Source organism: Nycticebus coucang, chromosome 15 (assembly GCF_027406575.1).
Source record: "Nycticebus coucang isolate mNycCou1 chromosome 15, mNycCou1.pri, whole genome shotgun sequence".
Taxonomy (NCBI): Eukaryota; Metazoa; Chordata; class Mammalia; order Primates; family Lorisidae; genus Nycticebus; species Nycticebus coucang.
The window spans coordinates 63,750,643-63,773,817 of record NC_069794.1 but is presented as its reverse complement, the minus strand read 5'-3'; the positions used below and the strand labels follow the sequence as shown (position 1 = coordinate 63,773,817).

Sequence of the window (23,175 nt, the reverse complement as noted above, 5' to 3'; positions counted from 1 at the left end):
GGGACTACAGGCGCCCGCCACAACGCCCGGCTATTTTTTTGTTGCAGTTTGGCCGGGGCTGGGTTTGAACCCGCCACCCTTGGCATATGGGGCCGGCGCCCTACTCACTGAGCCACAGGCGCCTCCCTGCAGGACCACTTCTAAAGTGGACTCCCTGCCATTTTGCCCAGAGCTGGAAGGACTACATTCATTTGGTAATATACTTGCTTATTTGCTAATCAACACTGAAGTCTGCCAAGTCCTGGCATAACCCCTAGAAAAAAGACCCATGTGGGGACCTCCCACTTGGGTCTCCCTAGGTCTGCCTTTCATTCCTTCTATTCCTTTCTATATAATAAATCCTATCTTATCACTGATCACTGGGTTCATTTTCAAGACCAAGAACCTACTGCAGAAAGAAATTCTATCACACTGCCTCTTCATATGGTCATCTCTCTTGCATGTGCACTGCTGATCTCTCACTAAGTGTCCAAATTTCCTCTTCTTACAAGAACACCAAAAAAAATGGATTAGGGCTCATCTCAAGAGCCCTATTTTAACTTAAACAGTCACATATCAATAGGGGTGGGGTTTAAGGACAATTTGTTTTCACATGTTCCTGAGCGCCACCCCGCCCCCAGTGGGTTTCAACTGTTTTTTTGGTTTGTTTTTTAATTTTTTGTAGAGACAGAGTCTCATTTTATTGCTCTCAGTAGAGTGCTGTGGCATCACACGGCTTACAGCAACCTCCAGCTCCTGGGCTTAGCCAATTCTCTTGCCTCAGCCTCCCGAGTAGCTGGGACTACAGGCACCCACCACAACACCCATTTTTTTGTTGCAGTTTGGCTGGGGCCGGGTTTGAACCTGCCACCCTTGGTATATGGCCTATACTCCAAAACCTCCCAGGCACAGACAGAAATGCTGAGATTTAGAAGTTGACCAGTGGACACAGAAACAGCAAGGGCAGACACTGACAGCACCCGGCATCTATGCCAAGCCCCCTATTCCATGGGAGTCTGTTCCCTAACTTATGAATGTTAAGAAACATCCATTTTCATCTAGAAGCAGCAGGAAAAGGGTTAAGAACTGCTCTAAACCAGACTTTTTCCTTTGCCCAACAGTATAGGTGTTCCTCTTAAGAAACTGTCTAATTATGGCACATAACAAGTTACACGGTAAGGAAAAAAATGTGTCAAGTCATTAAGTTATATAAAAGAAGCCAAAGCTGTAAACAACCCTGGGAGGTACACATTTTTCTCTATGAGCACAAAATGCCACAACTTCCAACCATAAAATATTCTTAAGAAAGGCTCTTTTACAGGGAAGAAAAAAAATGTATAGATAGTATGTGTCCATGAGACTCCCCCCACTCCCTTCTTCTGGAATAGCTAGCAATACAGTCTGCATAAACAAGACTCTGTAGACTGATACACATACACAGAATTCTTTAAACAAATAAGTAACAGGCTTCAGTTGAATTTCTTTTCAAACACAGCAGTCTTTCATAGCACTCTAGCTACTTTCAGTGTTTCAGCTCTGGCCACAGCTGACTATTTCCAATAGCTGGTAGAAACACATATGAATGCAGTTCTATTTGAGAATTTTAAAATGTTTAGCTGGCCAGGAGTGGCGACTCACGCTTGAATCCAGGAGTTTGAGAGTCCTGTGAGCTAGGCTGAGGCCACAGCATTCTAGCCCGGGCAACAGACTCAGACTCTGAAAAAAAAGTTTAGCTAATCATTTTGCATTAAAGGTATATAAATCAACCTAATTTTTAAGAGATTTATTTTACATTTAAATTCAACTTAGTTGAGTTTCTCTATTCTTGATCAATGTCTTTAGTTTTCCATAGAAATTCACATTTTAAAGTGAGGCTTGCATATAAGCCGTGTATGACGTCCCCATTGTTTTTTTTTTTTTTTTTTTTTGTAGAGACAGAGTCTCACTGTACCGCCCTCAGGTAGAGTGCTGTGGCGTCACACAGCTCACAGCAACCTCTAACTCTTGGGCTTACGCGATTCTCTTGCCTCAGCCTCCCGAGCAGCTGGGACTACAGGCGCCCGCCACAACGCCCAGCTATTTTGTTGTTGTTGTTGTTGTTGTTGTTGCAGTTTGGCCGGGGCTGGGTTTGAACCCGCCACCCTCGGCATATGGGGCCGGCGTCCTACTCACTGAGCCACAGGTGCCACCCAACGTCCCCATTGTTTACACTTAGATATACCAATATAGTCCCTATCCATATTTACTCTATTAAACATTTTTTATTCAGTTTATCATATAAATTCTGATGCCACCCACTTCTATTTTACTGTTAACTATTATTTCAAAAGCCCTCTATTCCTTAGAGTTTGGTCATATTGGATTGACAAAATCTCTTCCTTTCTAAACTCATCTACTTGTTAACTTGCGCTTGAGGCAATATGAAAATAATCCATCTCACAATCAGTGGACACGGCTTCATTACTTTCCCATCAACACTGTTTCAAGACTCTATCAGTGCCTCAGTACTGCTCTAGAAATGATTCTCTATTCTGTCATTTCTTTATTAGCAAATTCCTCAAAAGAGTTTTGCAGAGAGACTGCTTCTTGTCTTCACAGTAATACAAATTACTTGATGAACTTACTGTACCTTCTCCAGTGGATGTTGCAAACTATACAACTGCAAACCACAGTGACTTCAGATAAGAGCTGGACCATAAACCAGAAAACAATGTACTTAATGGAAGAAAAAAAAAAACCATTGGAATTTGAGCACTAAATAGGTCCTACTGACTAAATCTACCATGACATTTTGGAACTATTGTGTTAGGTATCATAATCATCTTGTGGTTATATATATGTATTTTTAAAGAATCTATATGGAGAAAATACTGAAGTTTTTTGGGTTTTTTTTTGAGACAGAGTCTCACTTTCTAGCCCCCAAAAGAGTGCTATGGCATCATAGCTCACAGAAACCTCAGGTAGTTTATTTGTGAACAGTGAACTGTTACACATGAACCCATTTCTATAATGTGGGGTACAAATGTCATGACTATTAAGTATGCATTACCATGTTCATACCATTTGGACCCCACTGCCCAAAAATCATTACAAATCGCTCAAGCAATTCTCTTGCCTCATTCTCCCAAACAGCTGGGCCTACAGGTGCCTGCCACAATGCCCAGCTATTTTTAGAGATGGGGCTCACTCTTGCTTAGGCTGCTCTCAAACTCCTGAACTCATGCGATCCACCCACTTTAGCCTCCTGGAGTGCTGGGAGTACAGGCATAAGCCACCAAGCCAGGCCTATAGTACTGAAGAATTTAAGGATGGATAGAATGTTATCTGAGATTCTTATTAAAACAGTCCTGTAAGGTACATAAAGGGCAATGACTGGCACATAGCTGCAAAAAGGCTCACGATATGTTGATCATTTCATTTTGAATGATAGATATATGGAATTTCACTACTTTTGTATATGCTTTAAAAAATTCCACAATGTAAAGTTAAAAGGCTAGGGGATGGAATGGGGTGGGGGGAGTTAACATTTAATTTCTTTCCTAGTAAGCTTTTATTTATCTTTTAAAAAAAACTCTGTAAAATTATTCCCTATTAATATATAGGTGAGAAATCAGCCACACTTAGTTTTTTTTTTTTTTTTTTTTTTTTGAGACAGAGCCTCAAGCTGTCACCCTGGGTAGAGTGCCGTGGCATCACAGCTCACAGCAACCTCCAACTCCTGGGCTCAAGCGAGTCTCCTGCCTCCACCTCCCAAGTAGCTGGGACTACAGGCACCCACCACAATGCCCGGCTATTTTTTGGTTGCAGCCATCATTGTTGTTTGGCGGGTCCGGGGTGGATTCGAACCCACCAGCTCAGGTGTATGTGGCTGGCAACTTAGCGGCTTGAGCCACAGGCACCATGTCCACACTTTAATTTTCTATTGCATTTTTTTTCTTTACTATATATGACTCTTCAAATTTGAAATTAAAGAATTAAATTAAGCTTGCAATAAAGTAGGTTGGTAAGACGGGACAAAAGAGGAAAAGATGTATCTTTCCAAGTGTAAGAATTTTTTAAGGAGCAGTAAAAAATGTTTAAAGCACTATATGTACAGCTCTAAGAAATTTCTTCAAAAAAAAAAATTAAAAAGAAATTTCTTCAGTTGGGCTGCTACACAATCAGAAAATTTTGCTTCTGTGATCATGTAAACACCTCACATTATTTGAAAGAAGTAATCTGACAAAAAAATGCTTTGTGAAGAAATAGGGTGCTTCTGAGGAGATTTTTTAAAGATAAAGATAAAATTTCAAAAGTAATCTCTGGTTCGGTGCCCATAGCACAGTGGTTAAGGCACCAGCCACATACACAGAGGGTGGTGGGTTCGAACCCAGCCCAGCCAACTAAACAACTGCAACAAAAAAAATAGCAGGGCATTGTGGCAGGTGCCCCTAAGGCCCAGCTATTTGGCAGGCAGAGGCAAGAGAACCGCTTAAGCCCAAGACTTGGAGGTTGCTGTGAGCTGTGACGCCACAGCACTCGACCAAGGGTGACATAGTGAGACTGTCTCCAACAACAACAACAAAACAACAGTAATCTCTGAAAAACACATAAATTTCCTCTGGTATAACAGAAGAGAGGGGGAAGAAGGAAGGTATAGGGAGAAGGAAACTAACAAGAACAACTACTGGGAAGGCGTAAAGGTTCTGGTTCCTCCTATTGGCACCTGCAAAAAAACATCTATTTTATAATTTTAATATCATCATAGTTATGAAAAATTGCTTGTCCACTAAAAATGACAGCTCATTTACAGTGGCCAGGGCTTCTCTACCTAACACTGTGGGCCAAATGGCAACCTGCTGCGGGGCTGTGCAGTGCAGGGCGTTTAGCAGCATCCCTGATCACTAGGTGCCAGCTGTATGCACCTGGCTGTAACAAAGACATTTCCACATGCTACCAGAAGATGCCCACTGCACTAGATAATACATAATATATATCTAGAAAGTGGCAGGTTAAGATCATATTCATGATTTACAGATACCTAGTGGACAGATCATTTTTGTTACTACGGGGCAAACCAAACAGGGAATTTACGAAGGAACTGAGGTTTATGATGATACCTCGTTTCTTTTCTTTTCTTTTTTTTTTTGAGATAGAATTTCATTTGTCATCCTTAGTAGAGTGTCATGGCGTCATAGCTGCCTGCCTCAGCCTCCCAAGTAGCCGGAACTACAGGTGCCTGCCACAACACCCTATTTTTTAGAGATGGGATCTTGTTCTTGCTCAGGCTGGTCTTGAACTCCTAAACGCAAGCAATCCACCCACCTCAGCCTCTCAGAGTGCAAGGAGTACAGGTGTGAGCCTCTGCGCCTGGCCTCTTTCTTTTTTTTTTCCATGTCACCTTAGTACCTGCCGCACCCACGGCACCACAGCCGTAGTGAGGCGGCGCTGACCGCGTTTTAGAACGCCGGTAAGGAGGCTTGTGCTCCACGGAGCTTCGCCCCCAGCGACCCCTGCACAAACGGCATCAGAAACGGTGCTTTACGTGCCAAGTCACCCGCAGGAGCTTGAACGACCGTGGCAGCCTTTAAAATTTATTACTTTGTTTTTCTTTAGCATAGGTCTGTGTGCTCTGATACTAATCACAATGTGCTTTCTCAAGGCTGGACCCACCGCACTACAGGATAAGATAAGGCACGAGCCTGCTAGACTCAGTGCCGCCTATAAGTCAGGCAATAAAACGTTTAAGCAATAAATACCATCACAGTAAATACCAATGATTTAGGAGTAAAACAATTTCACAACCATGAGTGAGTTAAATTTTGTACTGTTTATTTTAGGTATGCTTTTAGCTGTTATCAATTACGAACAGAGACAGAGTAATTACATTGTCAAAAATATCTAAAACAATCAGAGCTTACCTAAGCACGAAAACTGCAACCGTAAAGAAAAAATTTGTAACTTTCCCAGTAATTCAGAATGACCCTTGTGTAACCCATGACGCCCCCCTGCCTGTGAGCAGAAGTGTATAAGTACTTGCATAAGTTTCACAGTAAATTTGCAGCTGCATACACCGACCCGTGGTGTGCCAGACTGTCATTCCTGCGCCGACCTCTCAACCTTCCTCGCTCCTTCTCCCTGCTCTCCCTCGGACTGAAGCCCACCGACAGGGTGGTCCGCGGCAAGTACCCTCCGAGTTGATTTTTTTTTTTTTTTTTGTAGAGACAGAGTCTCACTGTACCGCCCTCGGGTAGAGTGCCGTGGCGTCACACGGCTCACAGCAACCTCCAACTCCTGGGCTGAAGCGATTCTCTTGCCTCAGCCTCCGGAGTAGCTGGGACTACAGGCGCCCGCCACAACGCCCGGCTATTTTTTGGTTGCAGTTTGGCCCGGGCTGGGTTTGAACCCGCCACCCTCGGCATATGGGGCCGGCGCCCTACTCACTGAGCCACAGGCGCCGCCCCTCCAAGTTGATTTTGCATCTACAATCAGGTAAGTGCTCACCATAGCAAACAAATTAAGTGCTTAATAGGTTACTGATTTCTGTTCGCTTATTAATAAAGCTATTGCTTACTAATAAATAACATAATTGCTTAATAAAGATGTAAATATATATTTAAATGCCTTAATAAAAAATTACTGGGGCCAGGCACAATAACTCATGCCTATAATCCTAGCATTCCGGTAGGCCGAGGTGGGTGTATTGCCTGAGCTCACAGGTTTAAGACTAGCCTGAGCCAGAGCAAGATCTCATCTCTAAAAAAATAGCCAGGCTGGCTTGCGCCTGTGGCTCAAGCAGGTAAGGCGCCAGACACATATACTTGAGCTGGCGGGTTCGAATCCAGCCTGGGGGCAAACAACAATGACGGCTGCAACAAAAAATAGCCAGGTGTAGTCCCAGCTACTTGGGAGGCAGAGGCAGGAGAATTGCTTTAGCCCAGGAGGTGGAGGTTGCTGTGAGCTGTGATGCCATAGCACTCTACCCAGGGCGACAGCTGACAGCTTGAGGCTCTGTCAAAAACAAACAAACAACAACAACAAAAAAAATAGCCAGGCTTTGTGGCAGGCGCCTATAGTCCCAGCTACTTGGGAAGCTGAGGCAAGAGGATCACTTAAACCCAAGAGTTTGAGGTTGCTGTAAGCTATCATGTCACAGCACTCTACCATGAGGACAAAGTAAGACTGTCTCAAAAAAAAAAAAAAGTTATCACAATTCTTCTGAACCAAATAGTTAAGAGAATATAAAATGAAAGAAGGTACTCTGTATTACAGCCAATGTAATCAAGAATATAGTTAGAGTAGGCTTCAAATTCATAATGGTAACCCCTCCTATTCTGTTATAATGTAAATTCATGTTGCATAACCTTTTTACCAGCACTGGGTACCCCCAAACTGGGTGGGACTAGAAGTGGGTGGGACCAGTGGGACTGTGGGGCTCCCACAGGGGCTGCTAATTTTTACTTGAAAGCCACCTGTACTCTGTGCATTTTTTTTTAATTTTTATTTTTTGAAACATTCTCATTCTCTTGCCCCAGGCCAAAGTGCCAGGGCTCACAGCTCACACCAACCTCAAACTCCTAGGCTCAAGCAATCCCCTTGCCTCAGCCTTCTGAGTAGCTGGGTACAGGCACTTGCCACAATGCCCAGTTAGTTTTTTTATTTTTATTTATTTATTTTTATTTTATTTTATTTTTTTTACATATACATAGGTTTATTAAGTTTTCACTTTTGCCTTCACAGAATTAAACAGGCTTAAAATTTAATAACAATAACAATGTTTAAGATAAGGACTAGAAACAAAAATATTTTTATTTATTTATTTATTTTTGGAGACAGAGTTGTCACCCTCAGTGGAGTGTTGTGGCATCATAGCTCACAGTAACCTCAAACTTTTGGGCTTAAGCAATCCTCTTGCCTCAGCCTCCCAAGTAGCTGGGACTACAGGCACCCACCACAACGCCTGGCTATTTTTTTTTTTTATTGTTGTTGTTGCAGTTGTCATTGTTGTTTAGCAGGCCAGGCCTGGGTTCAAACCCACCAGCCTCCGTATACATGGCCAGCACCCTACCCACTGAGCTATGGGCACTGCCCAGTCTTTTTATTTTTAGTAAAGATGGGGTTTCAGTCTTGCTCGGGTGCTAGGATTAACGCATGAGACACCACACCCAGACTTAAATAAAAATTATTGCTTTTTGAAGTAATAAACCAATTTTAAAGACTTAGCTTCTTTTTTCCCCAAGGGAATTACTATACTAGAGCTATCAAAATCAACAAACTACATTTCTAAGTGATAAAAATGCAAAAGCAACCAAATAATCTGTCTTCTGTTTCTGTAACCCAAGGCTATGTTGCAGAGAAAGAAAATTTATCTACATAGCATTTTTTCCATTTTAAATTTTGATGTAAAAGTATACTTATGCTCAAAAAACTAGAGAAGAGACCATGGATAACAAAAACCTTAATTGAGGTTTAAAAATAAATAGTCATAATATGATTTGAAAAAGCCAAAGAAAGTAATATTTTTTAAAATGTGTATTTATAGGACATCTGCAGTAGAAAGTTTATAGCAGCTTAATTCATAAATGCAAAGATGTAGAAATAACCCAAGAGCCCATCAACCCATAAATGGATTAACGAAATGTGGTATATGTATGCCATGGAATACACTATTCAGCCATTAAAAAGATGCAGATTTTGTATCTTTTGATTTACCTGGATGAATTTGGAGAACATTCTCCTTAGTAAAGTATCTCAAAAATGGAAAATCAAGTATACCATGTATTCAGTACTAATTTGAAACCAGCAGATCAACAACTACAGGCCCACACAAGAGAAAAACACAATTAAATTAAAGGGAGGCTTAAAAAAAAGAAAAAAAAAATATATATATATATATTTGTGTGTGTGTGTGTGTATATATATACATTTGTGTGTGTGTGTATATTTAGGGTCTTTGCCACTCAGGCTGGAATGCAGTGGTATCAGTATAACTCGGTGAAGGTTTGAACTCCTGGGCTAAAGGAATCCTCCTACTTCAGCCTACCAAGTAGCTAGGACCATAAGTACACACCATTGTACCCAGTTAATTTTTTTTTTTTTTTTTTTAAGAGACAGGGTCTTGCTATATTGCCCGAGCTATTCTTCAACTACAGGCCTCAAGCAATTCTTCCACCTTGGCCTTCCAAGTTGCTGGAATTATAAGCATGAGCTACAATACCCAGCAAAAAAATTAAAATATTTTTAACTTGGAAGTGTTTCAATGACTTAGTTTTAATAATTCAACTAATACACAAATTTAAATTGATTTTATCATGCTGGGTTCCGTTTGTAAAGAAACCAAGTTCTTCCTAAGATCGTCAGTATACATGAATCAAAACAAAGAACCAACTTATGAACTGGAAGCTATAGAAAATCAAAAGGAAGAAAGAGAAACATGTTTGTACAGCCTGTCATTCTCTCCAGATACAACAAAAACTTCCTAAGTTCTTCCCTACTGTTGTCCCAAAAAGTAAATAGGCAAGTTGATCATAGCTGAGCATCACCGAATTTTAGGAATAGGCAAATAAAATGTATACATACAAAAAAAGTAAAACCTGACATACTCCATAAAAATCGTAATAAGGATCTACAGAAAACAAAGGTCCAAAGTAAAGTCATTTATTTAACAGAAATCATAACCCAAACTTAAATTACTTTCAGGCTATAAAATTTAAGTGGAATTCATGAGTAGGGAAACTAAAAGTTTAGGTGACATTAATAAATTCATAGCAATGACTAAAACTGAAGGAAAAACAAATATTCCTTACATAAATTATAGATCAAGCCTTCTGAGGAAAGATACTTTAAATACGATATAATTCATATTCAAAACAGTATCAGTGTGATTGTTATAATACAGATGAAGAAACAGAGATCACATTACCAAAATAAATAAATGCGTGGCTGGCAAGGCTAAAATAAAATTTATAGTCTTCCTTCATCTTTATACTCTACTGATCAACTGGTATTTCACTGAAAACCTGGGGTTAAATTTTAAGTTTCTCATTGATAATTACTTTTGATCACCTAATTTATGCTAAAGTACAAGGCAATTTTTAAAATTGTTCATGTACTAAAAGAGACAGAACAAACAAAAAGATTTTCCAAGATATACTTTACAGAGAAAAATCTCTACTCAAGCTAAGCACTGAACTTCTGTAATTGCTAGAAATCTGGAACACATTGCCCCATACATCTCCAGAGAATTCTGTCGGTTTTCTCCAGTTAAACTATTAAGATTTGTTGTAGGCAATCGCAAACCAGTCACAATGAATCACAGTAATGCACGCCAACGCCAGGACAACAGCTACCTCTGGAAAGGTAGGTGAGAGTGGGACAAGGAAAAAGAAAAATGAAATGTCAACCTAGCTTTAAAAAATACAGCAAATGTCAACATTTATGAAATGCAACGGTTGGAAATAGGTTATACTATTCTCTACACTTTTCCATAGGCTTGAAATATTTCTTGTTATAAAAAAACTGAAGATGATATGTATTTTAGGATAGTGGTTAATGTCTGAGGAAAGGGAGGGAATGAGATGGAGAGAAATACATAAGGAATACATGTGAAGCAAAGAAATGGCAAAATATAGCAGATCCATGTATATTTATTTAAACATATATAAACACTGAAGAATAAATCATAATTTTTAAGAAACTTGTGATTCTAAACCACAATATCTCCTGCACTGACGTTTTTTTGATTCATCTCCCTCACCCGTCTCCTTAGATCATTAAAGCTACCACACATTTAAGCATTCATACTTGAATATGAAGAGCATGTTCCTTTTTCTCTCCTCCCAGCCACTGAACAAAGAAACACTTCCTGCCAATAGTTTTCATTAATTTTCAGAGGGTTCACATGGCTCAGGCAGTTAGCAGTAAAATGCAAAACCAAACCTCTGGGGTCAACCACAAACGTTGGTACAGTTCAGAAAATATATAAAACACTAACAACATACATCTCTGTTTCCATTTGTTCTTCCTCACAAGTACATAATTGTCCGAAACTGGTGTGTGTTTACTTAATAATAAAGCCATTTAAAAATACTAATAAAGCTATTGCTCAATATTAAAAGCATTGCTTAACCTGGATATAAATGTATATTTATAGTATATTTATATCTCTTGATAAAAAATTCCCTGCGGGTTGGGTGCTCTCACTGAATGGGCAGGGCGTGGGGGTATCTACCACACCTTCTGTGTGGGGGACCAAAGCACAAGAGGGACTCTACCTAACAAAACCAAATATTTTTGACCTGGTTGTTTGTCTCCCTCACGTTAACTTGAAATAAATTTACGGGCGGCGCCTGTGGCTCAGTGAGTAGGGCGCCGGCCCCATATGCGGAGGGTGGCGGGTTCAAACCCAGCCCCGGCCAAACTGCAACAACAAAAAAAAATAGCTGGGTGCTGTGGCGGGCGCCTATAGTCCCAGCTGCTCGGGAGGCTGAGGCAAGAGAATCGCTTAAGCCCAGGAGCTGGAGGTTGCTGTGAGCCATGTGATGACACAGCACTCTACCAAGGGGCATAAAGTGAGACTCTGTCTCTACAAAAAAAAAGAAAGAAATTTACTTTAAAAAAAATAAATTCCCTCAGCTCAACGTTCCTAGCACAGTGGTTGTGGCATCAGCCACATATACCAAAGGTGGCGCGTTCGAACACAGCCCAGGCCAGCTAAACAACAGCTAAATAACTACAGCAAAAAATAGCCAGGCATTGAGGTGGGCGCCTGTAGTCCCAGTGACTTGGGAGGCTGAGGCAAGAGAATCACTTAAGCCCAGGAGTTGGAGGTTACTGTGAACTGTGACGCCACAGCAGCTACTAAAGGTGACATAGTGAGACTGTCGCCAAAAAAAAAAGAAAAAAAAAATTCCCTTAATATTCATTGACAAAGCTGTTACTCTAAGTGTTACGAGACAAAGAGAGTCCAGACACCTGTCACTGTCAGCCTCTATGTGGAGACCAGGATAGGTCCATCAAATTTTGTTAGAAAGCCAGTTCTTCCATTTCCAACATTTCTAATTTAAAAGTTAATTTCCTAAATCAATCTTCCTAAGCGATTCAAGATGAGCATCTTTAGGGTGGGAGTTAAATTTACAAAGAATGGGAGATAGAAGGTAAAGATCACTTAGGACCTAAATCAACCAGCCTAGTTACCATGTTACCAACCCCAGCCTGACTTACTCCATCTTGTTTTTACCATATATTCTCTCATAAGAAGTAAAAAAACAGGTCTTCCAGCTTGGCACCCGGAGAACAATGGTTATGGCGCCAGCCACATACACTGAAGTTGGCAGGTTCGAACCCAGCCCAGGCCAGCTAAAACAATGACAACTGCAAAAAAATATAGCCGGGTGTTGTGGTGGGCGCCTGGAGTCCCAGCTACTTGGGAGGATGAGCCAAGAGAATCGCTTAAGCCCAAGAGTTCGAGGTTGCTGTGAGCTGTGATGCCACAGCACTCTCACACGGGCGACATAGTAGGACTCTATCTCAAAGGAAAAAAAAAAAGGGTGGCACCTGTGGCTCAAGGAGTAGGGCGCTGGACCCACATACTGGGGGTGGTGGGTTCGAACCCAGCCCAGGCCAGCCAAACAACAATGACAACTACAACCAAAAAATAGCTGGGCATTGTGGCGGGCACCTATAGTACCAGCTACTTGGGAGACTGAGGCAAGAGAATTGCGTAAGCCCAGGAGTTGGAGGTTGCTGTGAGCTGTGATGCCACAGCACTCTACCCAGGGCGACAGCTTGAGGCTGTGGCTAAAAATAAATAAATAAATAAAACAAGGGCTTCCTTACTCCTGTGGGGCCTTTGCATTTTATTCACCAAGAAAGGGAGAAAGCCAAGTACATGAAGATGGCTGCCCAGGGAAGTGAGGTGAGGCAATAGGGAACTTGGAGTCAGCAGAGGTGATAAGCAGGTATCGACCTGTCACCTACTAAAAAAGAGAATGTTTTAACAATATATATATTTTTAACAATATATTTCTAAATATGAGGAAATAGGGAGGGACCAGTCACATAATCTCTGAGAGCTTTTGTTCTCTCATCAGCAAAACAGATTTTAAAAGTCCTTCCTTCACAGAGTGTGGAAGAATTGAATAAGATAGTACATACCAAAGCAGACCTTACACAAACAAAAGTGTAATAAATGCATACGAAAAGAAAATAACTGGGTGGCACCTATGGCTCAGTGAGTAGGGTGCCGGCCCCATATATGGAAGGTGGCGGGTTCGAACCCGGCCCTGGCCAAACTGCAACAAAAAAATAGCCAGGCGTTGTGGCAGGCGCCTGTGGCCCCAGCTTCTCGGGAGGTTGAGGCAAGAGAATCGCCTAAGCCCAAGAGCAGGAGGTTGCTGTGAGCTGTGATGCTACAGCACTCAACCGAGGGCAATAGTGAGACTCTGTCTGAAAAAAAAAAAAATTCAACCCTTGAATACTCATCCTTTAACACTGTGTGACACCAAATGGGAATATGCTGGATACCAACATAAGGTGATTGACTCAAATAAATAAATACATAAAAGCACTTGAGCAATGATTTGAGCTGAAGGCTGAGCTATCAATGTTACTTGAAAGAACAACTAACAGAAAAACTATAGTTATGACAGACCCAGGTATGTCATAGATGTTTCTTTCAAAAAATGAATGAAAAATGTCCATTCTTTAAAATAAAACAAGTAGTATTTGTTTACATTAGTAAAATAAATGTAAAGTCTGAAAACCTGGTACCCACGACCAGCTCCCCAAAAGACTTTTCTGAGAAAATCAGTGGTGATGCTAACGAATGTAAATTTTTGAACTGTATAATGTATCGTGTGTCAGAGTTTAAAATAACTGCATAACTCAGTGAACCAAGAGTCTCCAGATGATGAATATCTGATGTTACAAATTCATAAATGGGTAAAAGATTTATTGGAAGTACAAGACAGACAAGTTATTTTAATGTAACAGAGTATAAAAGTCTGCAGGCTGGGCAAAGAGGTGGCTCAAGCCTGTAATCCTAGCACTCTGGGACACTCCCTTCTCAAGGGAGAGACTCCCTTGAGCTCAGATCAGTCTAAGCAAGAGCAGCACCATGTCTTTACTAAAAATAAAAAATTAGTGGGGTGTCATGGCTGGCACCTGTAGTTCCAGCTACTCAGTGGCTGGGGCATAGGGATCACTTGAACCCAAGAGTCTGAAGTGGATATGAGCTAGGCTGACAGCAAGGGCAACTCTAGCGTGGCAACAGAGACTGTCTAGGAGGAAAAAAAGATAATTTCCATCACTATACATTTTTATTCAAATACAAACTAATACATTCTAAGATGTGTGTTGGTATATGTTACCAAATTCAAGATATGAAAGTCTATAAGGCAGACCACCACCAATTATCTCAGCTGCTGCTTGATCTGGGGAACATGTCTTCATATTGTGTCACTGAATACAGTACTGACTAAGCCCAATAAGCAAAGAGAAAGTTAAAAAAAAAAAAATCTGGGCCAAAATAAAAATATAATGAACAAAAAATAAAGTGAGGAACAAAGGAATTTAAAATTCAATGCTGAACCTCAAATGTCTTCAGAAAAATACTTTGAAGGAAGAATAGGTACCCTATAAGTCACTAACAAGCTATCTCACTGAAGAACCATTCTAAAAGGTACCTTTAGAGTACCAGTAATTCTTAGAAAGAAAGAAACAATGGCAACACGTTTGCTTTGGCAAGCCCATGCACTCGATGTTCAATCCCATACCACAGATGTGCTCAATGCTATACTAGGCATCATGGAGATAAGCACGAGATGCAATTCCCTGCCCACAGGTTTAATTATGGGACAAAATGAGTAATATAAACTTAGCTGCCACACAAGTCTAGATGAAGAAAGAATCAACAAAGGGTAGGCCAGTAAAGGGAAGGATGACTGTGACTACAAAAGACAAATCCCTAGCAGAGAAAAAACAAGAGGGAAAGCAGAGGCCATACAGAGGGCTCCTGTAAAGGGAAGGGACTCCAGCCGGTGAGACTGAAGAGGGCTGGAGATGACAGGTGGAGTTTCCAGAGAGCTCCTTTGGGTTAAGTGGCATCCAGAGATGAGTTTATATGATTTCTGCTATAGAAATGACCAAATGAGGCAAATGACTGAATGTGAGAGTAAGAGAGGACTAAGAATTAGAACAGCCAAGACAAAAATAGACTCATGTATCACTGGCAGAAAGATGGACAATAAAGGAACAGAGAAATGAATCTGATTTTTTATTTTCTAGGTTTTGGGTGATAAGAAATCCAAGTGGCTGCCTGTTAAGATAACTAAAGATAGGGAGCTGGACATCAGGTGAGAGATCTTTGTCACTGCTACCACGCTGGTCTAAGCCTCTAATATCTGTCCTCTGGATTATTGTTAACAGTCTCCCGCTTCCACTGAACTCCCACTGTTTCTTCTCAACCTTCACTCAGTTAGCCTTGAAAATGTAAATCAGGGCCTGGCACGGTGGCTCATGCCCGTAATCCTAGCACTTTGGGAAGCAGAGGCGGGTAGATTGCCTGAGCACAGGAGTTCAAGACCCTGGCTCTTAAAAAAAAAAGGCTCGGCGCCTGGAGCTCGAGCAGCTAAGGTGCCAGCCACATACACCAGAGCTGGCAGATTTGAATCCAACCCCGGGCCTGCCAAACAACAACGACAACTACAACCAAAAAATAGCCAGGCATTGTGGCAAGTGCCTGTAGTCCCAGCTACTTGGGAGGCTGAGGCAAGAGAATCACTTAAGCCCAGAAGTTGGAGGTTGCTGTGAGCTGTGATGTCACTGCACTCTACCCAGGGCAACAGCTTGAGGCTCTGTCTCAAAAAAAAAAAAAAAAAAGCTGGGTGTTGTGGTGGGCACCTGTAATCCCAACTACTTGGGAGGCTGAGTCAAAAGAATCACTTGATCCAAGAGTTTGAGGTTGCTGTGAGCTATGATGTCACAGTACTCTACCGAAGGCAACAAAGTAAGACTGTCTCAAAAAAAAAAAAAGTAAATCAAATCTTATCACTATTCTGCTCAAAACTTTCCAGCAACTCCCATTTCACTTAAAAATAAAATCTAAAATCCTTATCATACTATACAAATCCCTTCACGATCTGCCACTGTCAACCCCCTCCTTTCTACCTAATAGTCTGCTACGCCCCCCCCCACCCGCCCCGCTCATCTTACTCCACCCACACCAACCTCCTTGTTATTGCTTGAACACCCCACTTGCTTGCTCAACCTCAGGCTGTTAGTGTGGACAGTTTTCTCTGCCTTAAAAACCCCTAGTTTGGCTAACAAACTCCACACAGCTAATTCTTCTGCCTCCTTCAAGATTGTTCAAATTCTATCTTCTCAATGAGGTCTCACTCTGATTATACTATAAAATTTTAAAACTTCATTTCCCAGAAAATTTATCAACTTCTAGCCAGCAATATAATTTACTTATGTTTAATATTTGTTGCTGTCTCCTTTTACTAAAATGTAGGTGCAAGGGCTGAGCTTTTGCTACCTAAGTACCTCAAGCCCAAAAGAGGGCCTGTAAAAAATAGGCACAAATATTAATTTACTGAATTAATGCACTGTCACAAAGGAGTCAAAGATAATGAAAAATGAAAGCAAAAAAGTTATCTGTGCTTCTATATCTGCTCTAACTCTGTTTCTTCCAATATTTTCTAACTCAGTAATGGTCTCATTACCCATTCAGATGCTCCAACCAAAAAAAGCCTAGAAACCACTCTATAATTCTCACTCTTCCAATTCCGCCGTAGCTGATTCAACACCAAAAGCTGTCAAAATTACCTCTGTTACCTGAAGAAAATAAACCCTCCTTTCTACTCTCACTGCACCAATCCAAACTTTTCATCTCTAAACTAGACTATCAAGTCCACAGTTGAGCTTTTTTGCTTTGATCTAACCAGAACTATTTAAGAGATTTTTAGATTGTTATGACAGGTATGTTATAATAGGTAGGAGAATGTAAAACAAAGAATAGGATACTTGAAGGCCAGAAAAAGAAATTTTATCTTTGCTTTCTTTCCTTGCATTCATGCCCTTATTCATAGACTTTGAAATACAACTCAAATATTATCTCCGCTTTTGAAGCCTTTCCCAGTTATTTCAGGCAAAACATACACTCTACTTTTTCCTTTTTGTACATAACTCCATTAAAGCAATTGTAGCAATTATTTATTCATATAATGGTTGCCCCACAGGACAGGAGTCTAGTCTTATTCTAGCACAGGGCCTGGTACCAAAAGTATCTGTTGAACAGATGAATGAAGATTTTTGTCTAGAACTGGCAGTTATAAAGAAGAAAATCTAAGTTTGAATAAAAACAGGGATGCCAAAGATTAAAAAAAAAAGAAGAACTTATCTAAATAGTCACCAATAAATAGAAGATAAAAATACTAAACACCCAACTGGGGAAAAGTAATAGATAAGAGAATCCCATAAAAATACTTACTTAAGAAACTGACCATTTAGAAGAGCTAACACAAAATAGACCATAAAAATAAAACATATTCTATCAGACAGGAAGACTCAACTAGAAGCAAATTAACTGGGTTCATAAAATGTGAATGATGATATGTAGATTACTTTAATTAAGGGGAAAGTACTGTACAACTTATCACAGTCTCCTCTAATTCCAACTCTCCAAAAGATACACAGATATGTAGAATTCAGTCCTTAGAAAAATGGGCTCAAAGGGGGCCTCTCAGAGCCAGCAAAATTACATTAACAGAAGGAATAAAGTTATTAAAACCAAAACTCTTAACATTTTTAATTCAAATGTGGCTTTGATTTTAATAAAACTACATTTTATGGACCTGTATACTATTACAAAGAAATGAAGGCCAGGAATGGTGGCTCATGCCTCTTATCCCAGTATTTTAGGAGACCAAGGCAAGAGGATAGCTGAAGACTAGAAATTTGAGACCTACCTGGGCAACAAAGCAAGACCCCATTTCTACCAAAAAAGAATTTTTTTTTTTTTGAGACAGAGTTTCACTATATGGCCCTCCGTAGAGTGCCGTGGCCTCACAGCTCACAGAAACCTCAAACTCTTAGGCTTAAGCCATTCTCTCGCCTCAGCCTCCGAAGTAGCTGGGACTACAGGCACCCACCACAACGCCTGGCTATTTTTTGGTTGTAACTGTCATTGTTGTTTAGCTGGCCGAGGACCGGTTGGAACCCACCACCCTCAGGGTATGTGGTTGGCACCGTAACCACTGTGCTACGGGCACCAGGCCAATACCCAGATATTTTTTTGTTGTAGTTGTCATTGTTGTTTAGCAGGCCCAGGCCAGGTTGCTTGCCTCGGTGTATGTGGCCAGTGCCATAAGCACTGAACTATAGGCACCTAGCCATAAAAAAAAAATTTTTTTTTTTTTTTTTTGAGGCAGAGTCTCACTTTTTCACCCTGGGTAGAGTGCCATGTGCTGTGGTGTCATAGCTCACAGCAACCTCAAACTCTTGGGTTCAAGCGATTCTCTTGCCTCAGCCTGGGATTACTGGCTACTTTTAGAGATGAGGTCTTGCTTTGGCTCTGGCTGGTCTCAAACCCATGAGCTCAGCCAAACCACCTGCTTTGGCCTGGCAAGTGCTAGGATTATAGGAGTGAGCAACCGTGCCCAGCCCTAAAAGAAATTTTTTTAAATGAGCCAGGCATGGTGACACATGCCTGTAGTCCCAGATACTCAGGAGGATAAGGCAAGAGGATCACTTGCACCCACGAATTCAAGGGTCCATTGGAACTGTGATCATATCACTGTGTTCCAGCTGAGGTGATCCTTTAAGAGCAAGATCCTTGTCTCTTAAACTAAGTAAACAAAAAAACAAATGTAAAAAAGGCTTAGAGGCTCAGCGCCTGTGGCTCAAGCAGCTAAGGCGCCAGCCACATACACCTGAGCTGGCAGGTTTGAATCCAGCCTGGGCCAGACAAACAACAATGATGGCTGCAACCAAAAAATAGTGGGGCGTTGTGGCAGGCGCCCGTAGTCCCAGCTACTTGGAGCTACTGTGGCAGGAGAATCGCTTGAGCCCAGGAGTTGGGGGTTGCTGTGAGCTGTGATGCCACAGCATTCTAGTGAGGGCAACCCAAGGCAACAGTTTGACCCTCTGTCTCCGCTGCCCCCCAAAAAAGGCTTAGAAAAGCAATTTTTTTCAATAAGAAGGTACACATTTCTATGCCTGAGGGAAAATATAAAAATATTCAAAATAATGCCTACTTTATTTATATTTTAATATAAAATAAACAGCTTACTAACTGTAAAAAAGGCTTGGTCCCTCATACTTTATTAGCAGGTTCATGACCAACCAGGGTAACATTGGAATAGTGCTCTGTAACTTTTCTGTTTCAAAGATCCCTAAGACTCCGGTGAAAACTATGGTCCCGTCCTATAGAAAAGTATATATATATACTGCTATATATTCATGTCTTCTTGGAGATTCAAGGAACCCACTTGTAGAACTGCTGCTTTAATGACTATAAATAGCAAATACATAAAACCCTCAGAAGGGCGGCGCCTGTGGCTAAGTGAGTGGGGCGCCAGTCCCATATACCTAGGGTGTGGATTGGAACCTAGCCCCGGCCAAACTGCAACAAAAAATAGCCAGGTGTGGTGGGCGCCTGTAGTCCCAGCTACTCAGGAGGCTGAAGCAGGAGAATCGCCTGAGCCCAGGAGTTGGAGGTTGCTGTGAGCTATGACACCACTGCACTTTACCGAGACTTGGTGCCATGCCTTTTGTTTTTGTTTTGTTCTGTCTCAAAACAGAAAAAAACAAACCCTCAAAGAAGGAAATAAACTGTTAACAACTCTAGAGCTTTTATCTCATTCATCCAAGCAATCAAGAAATTTTTAGGCTTAGCGCCCATAGCACACTGGTTATGGTGCCAGCCACATACACTGAGGCTGGTGGGTTCAACCCAGCCCAGGCCTGCCAAACGACGACAACTACAACCAAAAAAAAAAAATAGCCAGGCGTTGTGGCGGGCACCTGTACTCCCAGCTACTCGGGAGGCTGAGGCAAGAGAATTGCTTAAGCCCAAGAGTTGGAGGTTGCTGCGAGCTGTGATGCCACATTACTCTTCCCAGGGCAACAGCTTGAGACTCTGTCTCAAAAAATAAAAAAATAAAATAACAGCTAATAATTGAGTATTCACTATGTACTGAACATTATTCTAAGTGTTTTCAATATATTCACATTTACTATAAATGTAAATAAATTATAATCCTCATTTCACAAATAAGAAAATTAAAGCACAGAAAGGTACAAAGACAATCAAGGAACAATGACAAAACAAAGAAATAATTAATGAGGTAAAGAGCAAAAAATTCCATTATAGCTTATACCATCTAAAAGCAAATTAGGCCTGCAATTGTATTATCACATTTTTACCAAGCAAGAATATACTACAAATAGAATAAGGTGACAATCTTGATCCTTTTTCATATCCCTGCTAAAATAATCCTTATAAAACCATATGACAGCGGAAACACTATAACCAAGAAATGTAAACACAAAATGCTGAAAAGGAGCACAAAATAAAAGGATTTAGAATATGTAAAATGGAAGCTTTTGAGGATAATAAATGTTAGTTTTCTAAATTACTGTCATAATGTAAATACCAGCAAGCAGCAAATCATGCTTTGGAAAAATTAGTCACTTCATAAGTAAAAAATCTGAAATAGGGTACTTTTTTCTACAAAGGAAGTCTGAGTTTCCCTACCTCAAACTTTTATCAAGGCTGTGCCTCTTTTCTACCATCTTGGTGCCACTCCAGGGACAATCACAGACGTAGAGAAAACACCATAGGTTCAACAGGTCTTGTTAGATCTCAGCAACCAAAACGCAAATTTCAGATTCTTTGCGTAATGCCTACAGTATGCTCTCAACAACATAACATACAATGAATACTTGGTAAAGTCAAATCTTCCCCAGCATATAATGGATTTGTTGAAGATACCGTTACTTTTATTTTCTACTTCCTATAATACTATACTATGTATGGCATCAAATAATACAATAAAACCAATCCCCTATCTTAAACTACATGATTGAAAAGTTACAATTCATCGGGCGGCGCCTGTGGCTCAGTTGGTGGGGCGCCAGCCCCATATACCGAGGGTGACGGGTTCAAGCCCGGCCCCGGCCAAACTGCAACCAAAAAATAGCCAGGCATTGTGGCGGGCGCCTGTGGTCCCAGCTACTTTGGAGGCTGAGGCAAGAGAATCGCTTAAGCCCAGGAGTTGGAGGTTGCTGTGAGCTGTGTGAGGCCACGGCACTCTACCGAGGGCCATAAAGTGAGACTCTGTCTCTACAAAAAAAAAAAAAAAAAAAGTTACAATTCATCATTCCATCATTCCGTTAAGACTACATCCAGGCTCAGCGCTAGGAGGCTTGTAGCACAGTGGTTATAGCACCAGCCACATACACCAAGTCTGGTGGGTTCAAACCCGGCCCGAGCCAGCTAAAACAACAATGACAACTGTAACAAAAAATAGCCGGGAGTTATGGTGGGCACCTATAGTCCCAACTACTTGGGAGGCTGAGGCAAGAGAATCGCTTAAGCCCAAGAGTTTGAGGTTGCTGTGAGCTGTGATGCCACAGCACTCTACTGAGGACAACATAGTGAGACTCTGTCTCAACAACAACAAAAAAGACTACATCCAAAAAAAAGGACTAATTGCTTAGATCACTTTATCCAGCTATTGGATCCAAGATACCACAACAAATTATCTGAGGATATTCCTTTCTTAAACAATAATGCTTTCAATATACCATAATTTCTCACAGCTTTCTTTGAAATGTTTGATAAGATAGAATAAAATCATTTTCTTCTTTTATATAACAGAAAGATTTTCTGTTCCATTAAACTGAGGTGGACTGTTTCTTTAATAATAAAATTCTAAATTCATTGAGAGGTAAAAATCATGAAACAAGGAAAATAAACATACACTTGTGCTGAGTATATACCACAAAAATATACCCCTATATTTCATTCACAAATGGAAACATTTGCTCCTGACTTACTGAACTGTTAAAATATCTCACTGCAAACACAATTTAAAAATTATATACACAGAACTTCATAGAAGTGAATATCAATTAGAAGTTAATCTTTATGCAATAAAAAGGCCTGTAGGTATACAAGGCATACAAGAGCAAAAGCCCAGACTAAGATATTCCCTAATATTAAGCAGTATTTTTTAAAGTACAACTTATACTTACTGAATATCAATTTACTAAAACAAGCAAGAATGACCCTATCTTGGCAAAACTCACAATACTGTTTCTTCAACATCTTAGAAGCCAGCTTGGGTACACCACATTCTTCCATCTGCTTTGTTCTATATCTTCAGACCCCAAATGGAAATTAAACCCTGAAGTGACAGCTAAAATGTCACTAATTACGAGGAAATACACAGAACAAAGCATGATATGAGTAACAGAGGCAGACAAAATGACAGATGGAACAGCCTCGGTAATGACCTTAATAAAAGCAAACAGGGGTGTATATGGAGACAGAAAATCTGTACAATATGTACAGGAATCACATTAAATAAGTCCATTCTCACTGACCTGTGGAGCTCTCAGTAAATACTGTTAACGTCTGTCCTCCAACACTCTGCAAGACAAATGGATGTTCTCTTGGTGTGCTAACTGAAGCTGGTTTTCCACCAATATCATGAATATTTGCAAGATCCTCATTCAAAGTAAATGACACCTAATAAAGACATAACCAGAGGTTATTACAAAAGACTTTTATATTCAAAACAACCATAAAGAAAATTTTGTTATAAATCAAATACATTTTCCAAAACATGTGAGCCTTTCTAGTCATTTAATGAACACATTAACCAGAGATTATTATAAAAGACTTTTGTATCCAAAGTAACTTAAAAGAAATTTCAATTATAAATCAAATACTTTTTTTAATGTGAGTCTTTCCCAGTCACTTTATTATAAAAATCTTTAATTCTTAGTCATAAAAAGAGAATCTAAACTGGGCGCAGTGGCACATGCCTGTAATACCAGCTATCAGGAGGCTGACTCATGAGGACTGCTTAAGCACAAGAGTTCAAGGCTACAGCGCACTATGATCATGCCTATGAATAGTCACTGCACGCCAGCCTGCACAACAGAGAACCTGTGTTTAAAAAAAAAAAATCTAATTCCCAACTGTCA

The 23,175-nt window shown here is 40.5% G+C and overlaps 1 protein-coding gene across 1 annotated transcript in view; it reads right to left on the bottom strand.

The window, feature by feature from the left end:
• GTF2F2 (general transcription factor IIF subunit 2) overlaps positions 1 to 23,175 on the bottom strand; it is a 180,132-nt gene that overhangs the window by 118,530 nt on the left and 38,427 nt on the right. The window contains exon 4 of the mRNA XM_053563589.1: positions 22,570 to 22,714. Within this exon, the coding sequence (XP_053419564.1) occupies positions 22,570 to 22,714 (145 nt within the window). The remainder of the gene's footprint in view (positions 1 to 22,569; positions 22,715 to 23,175) is intronic.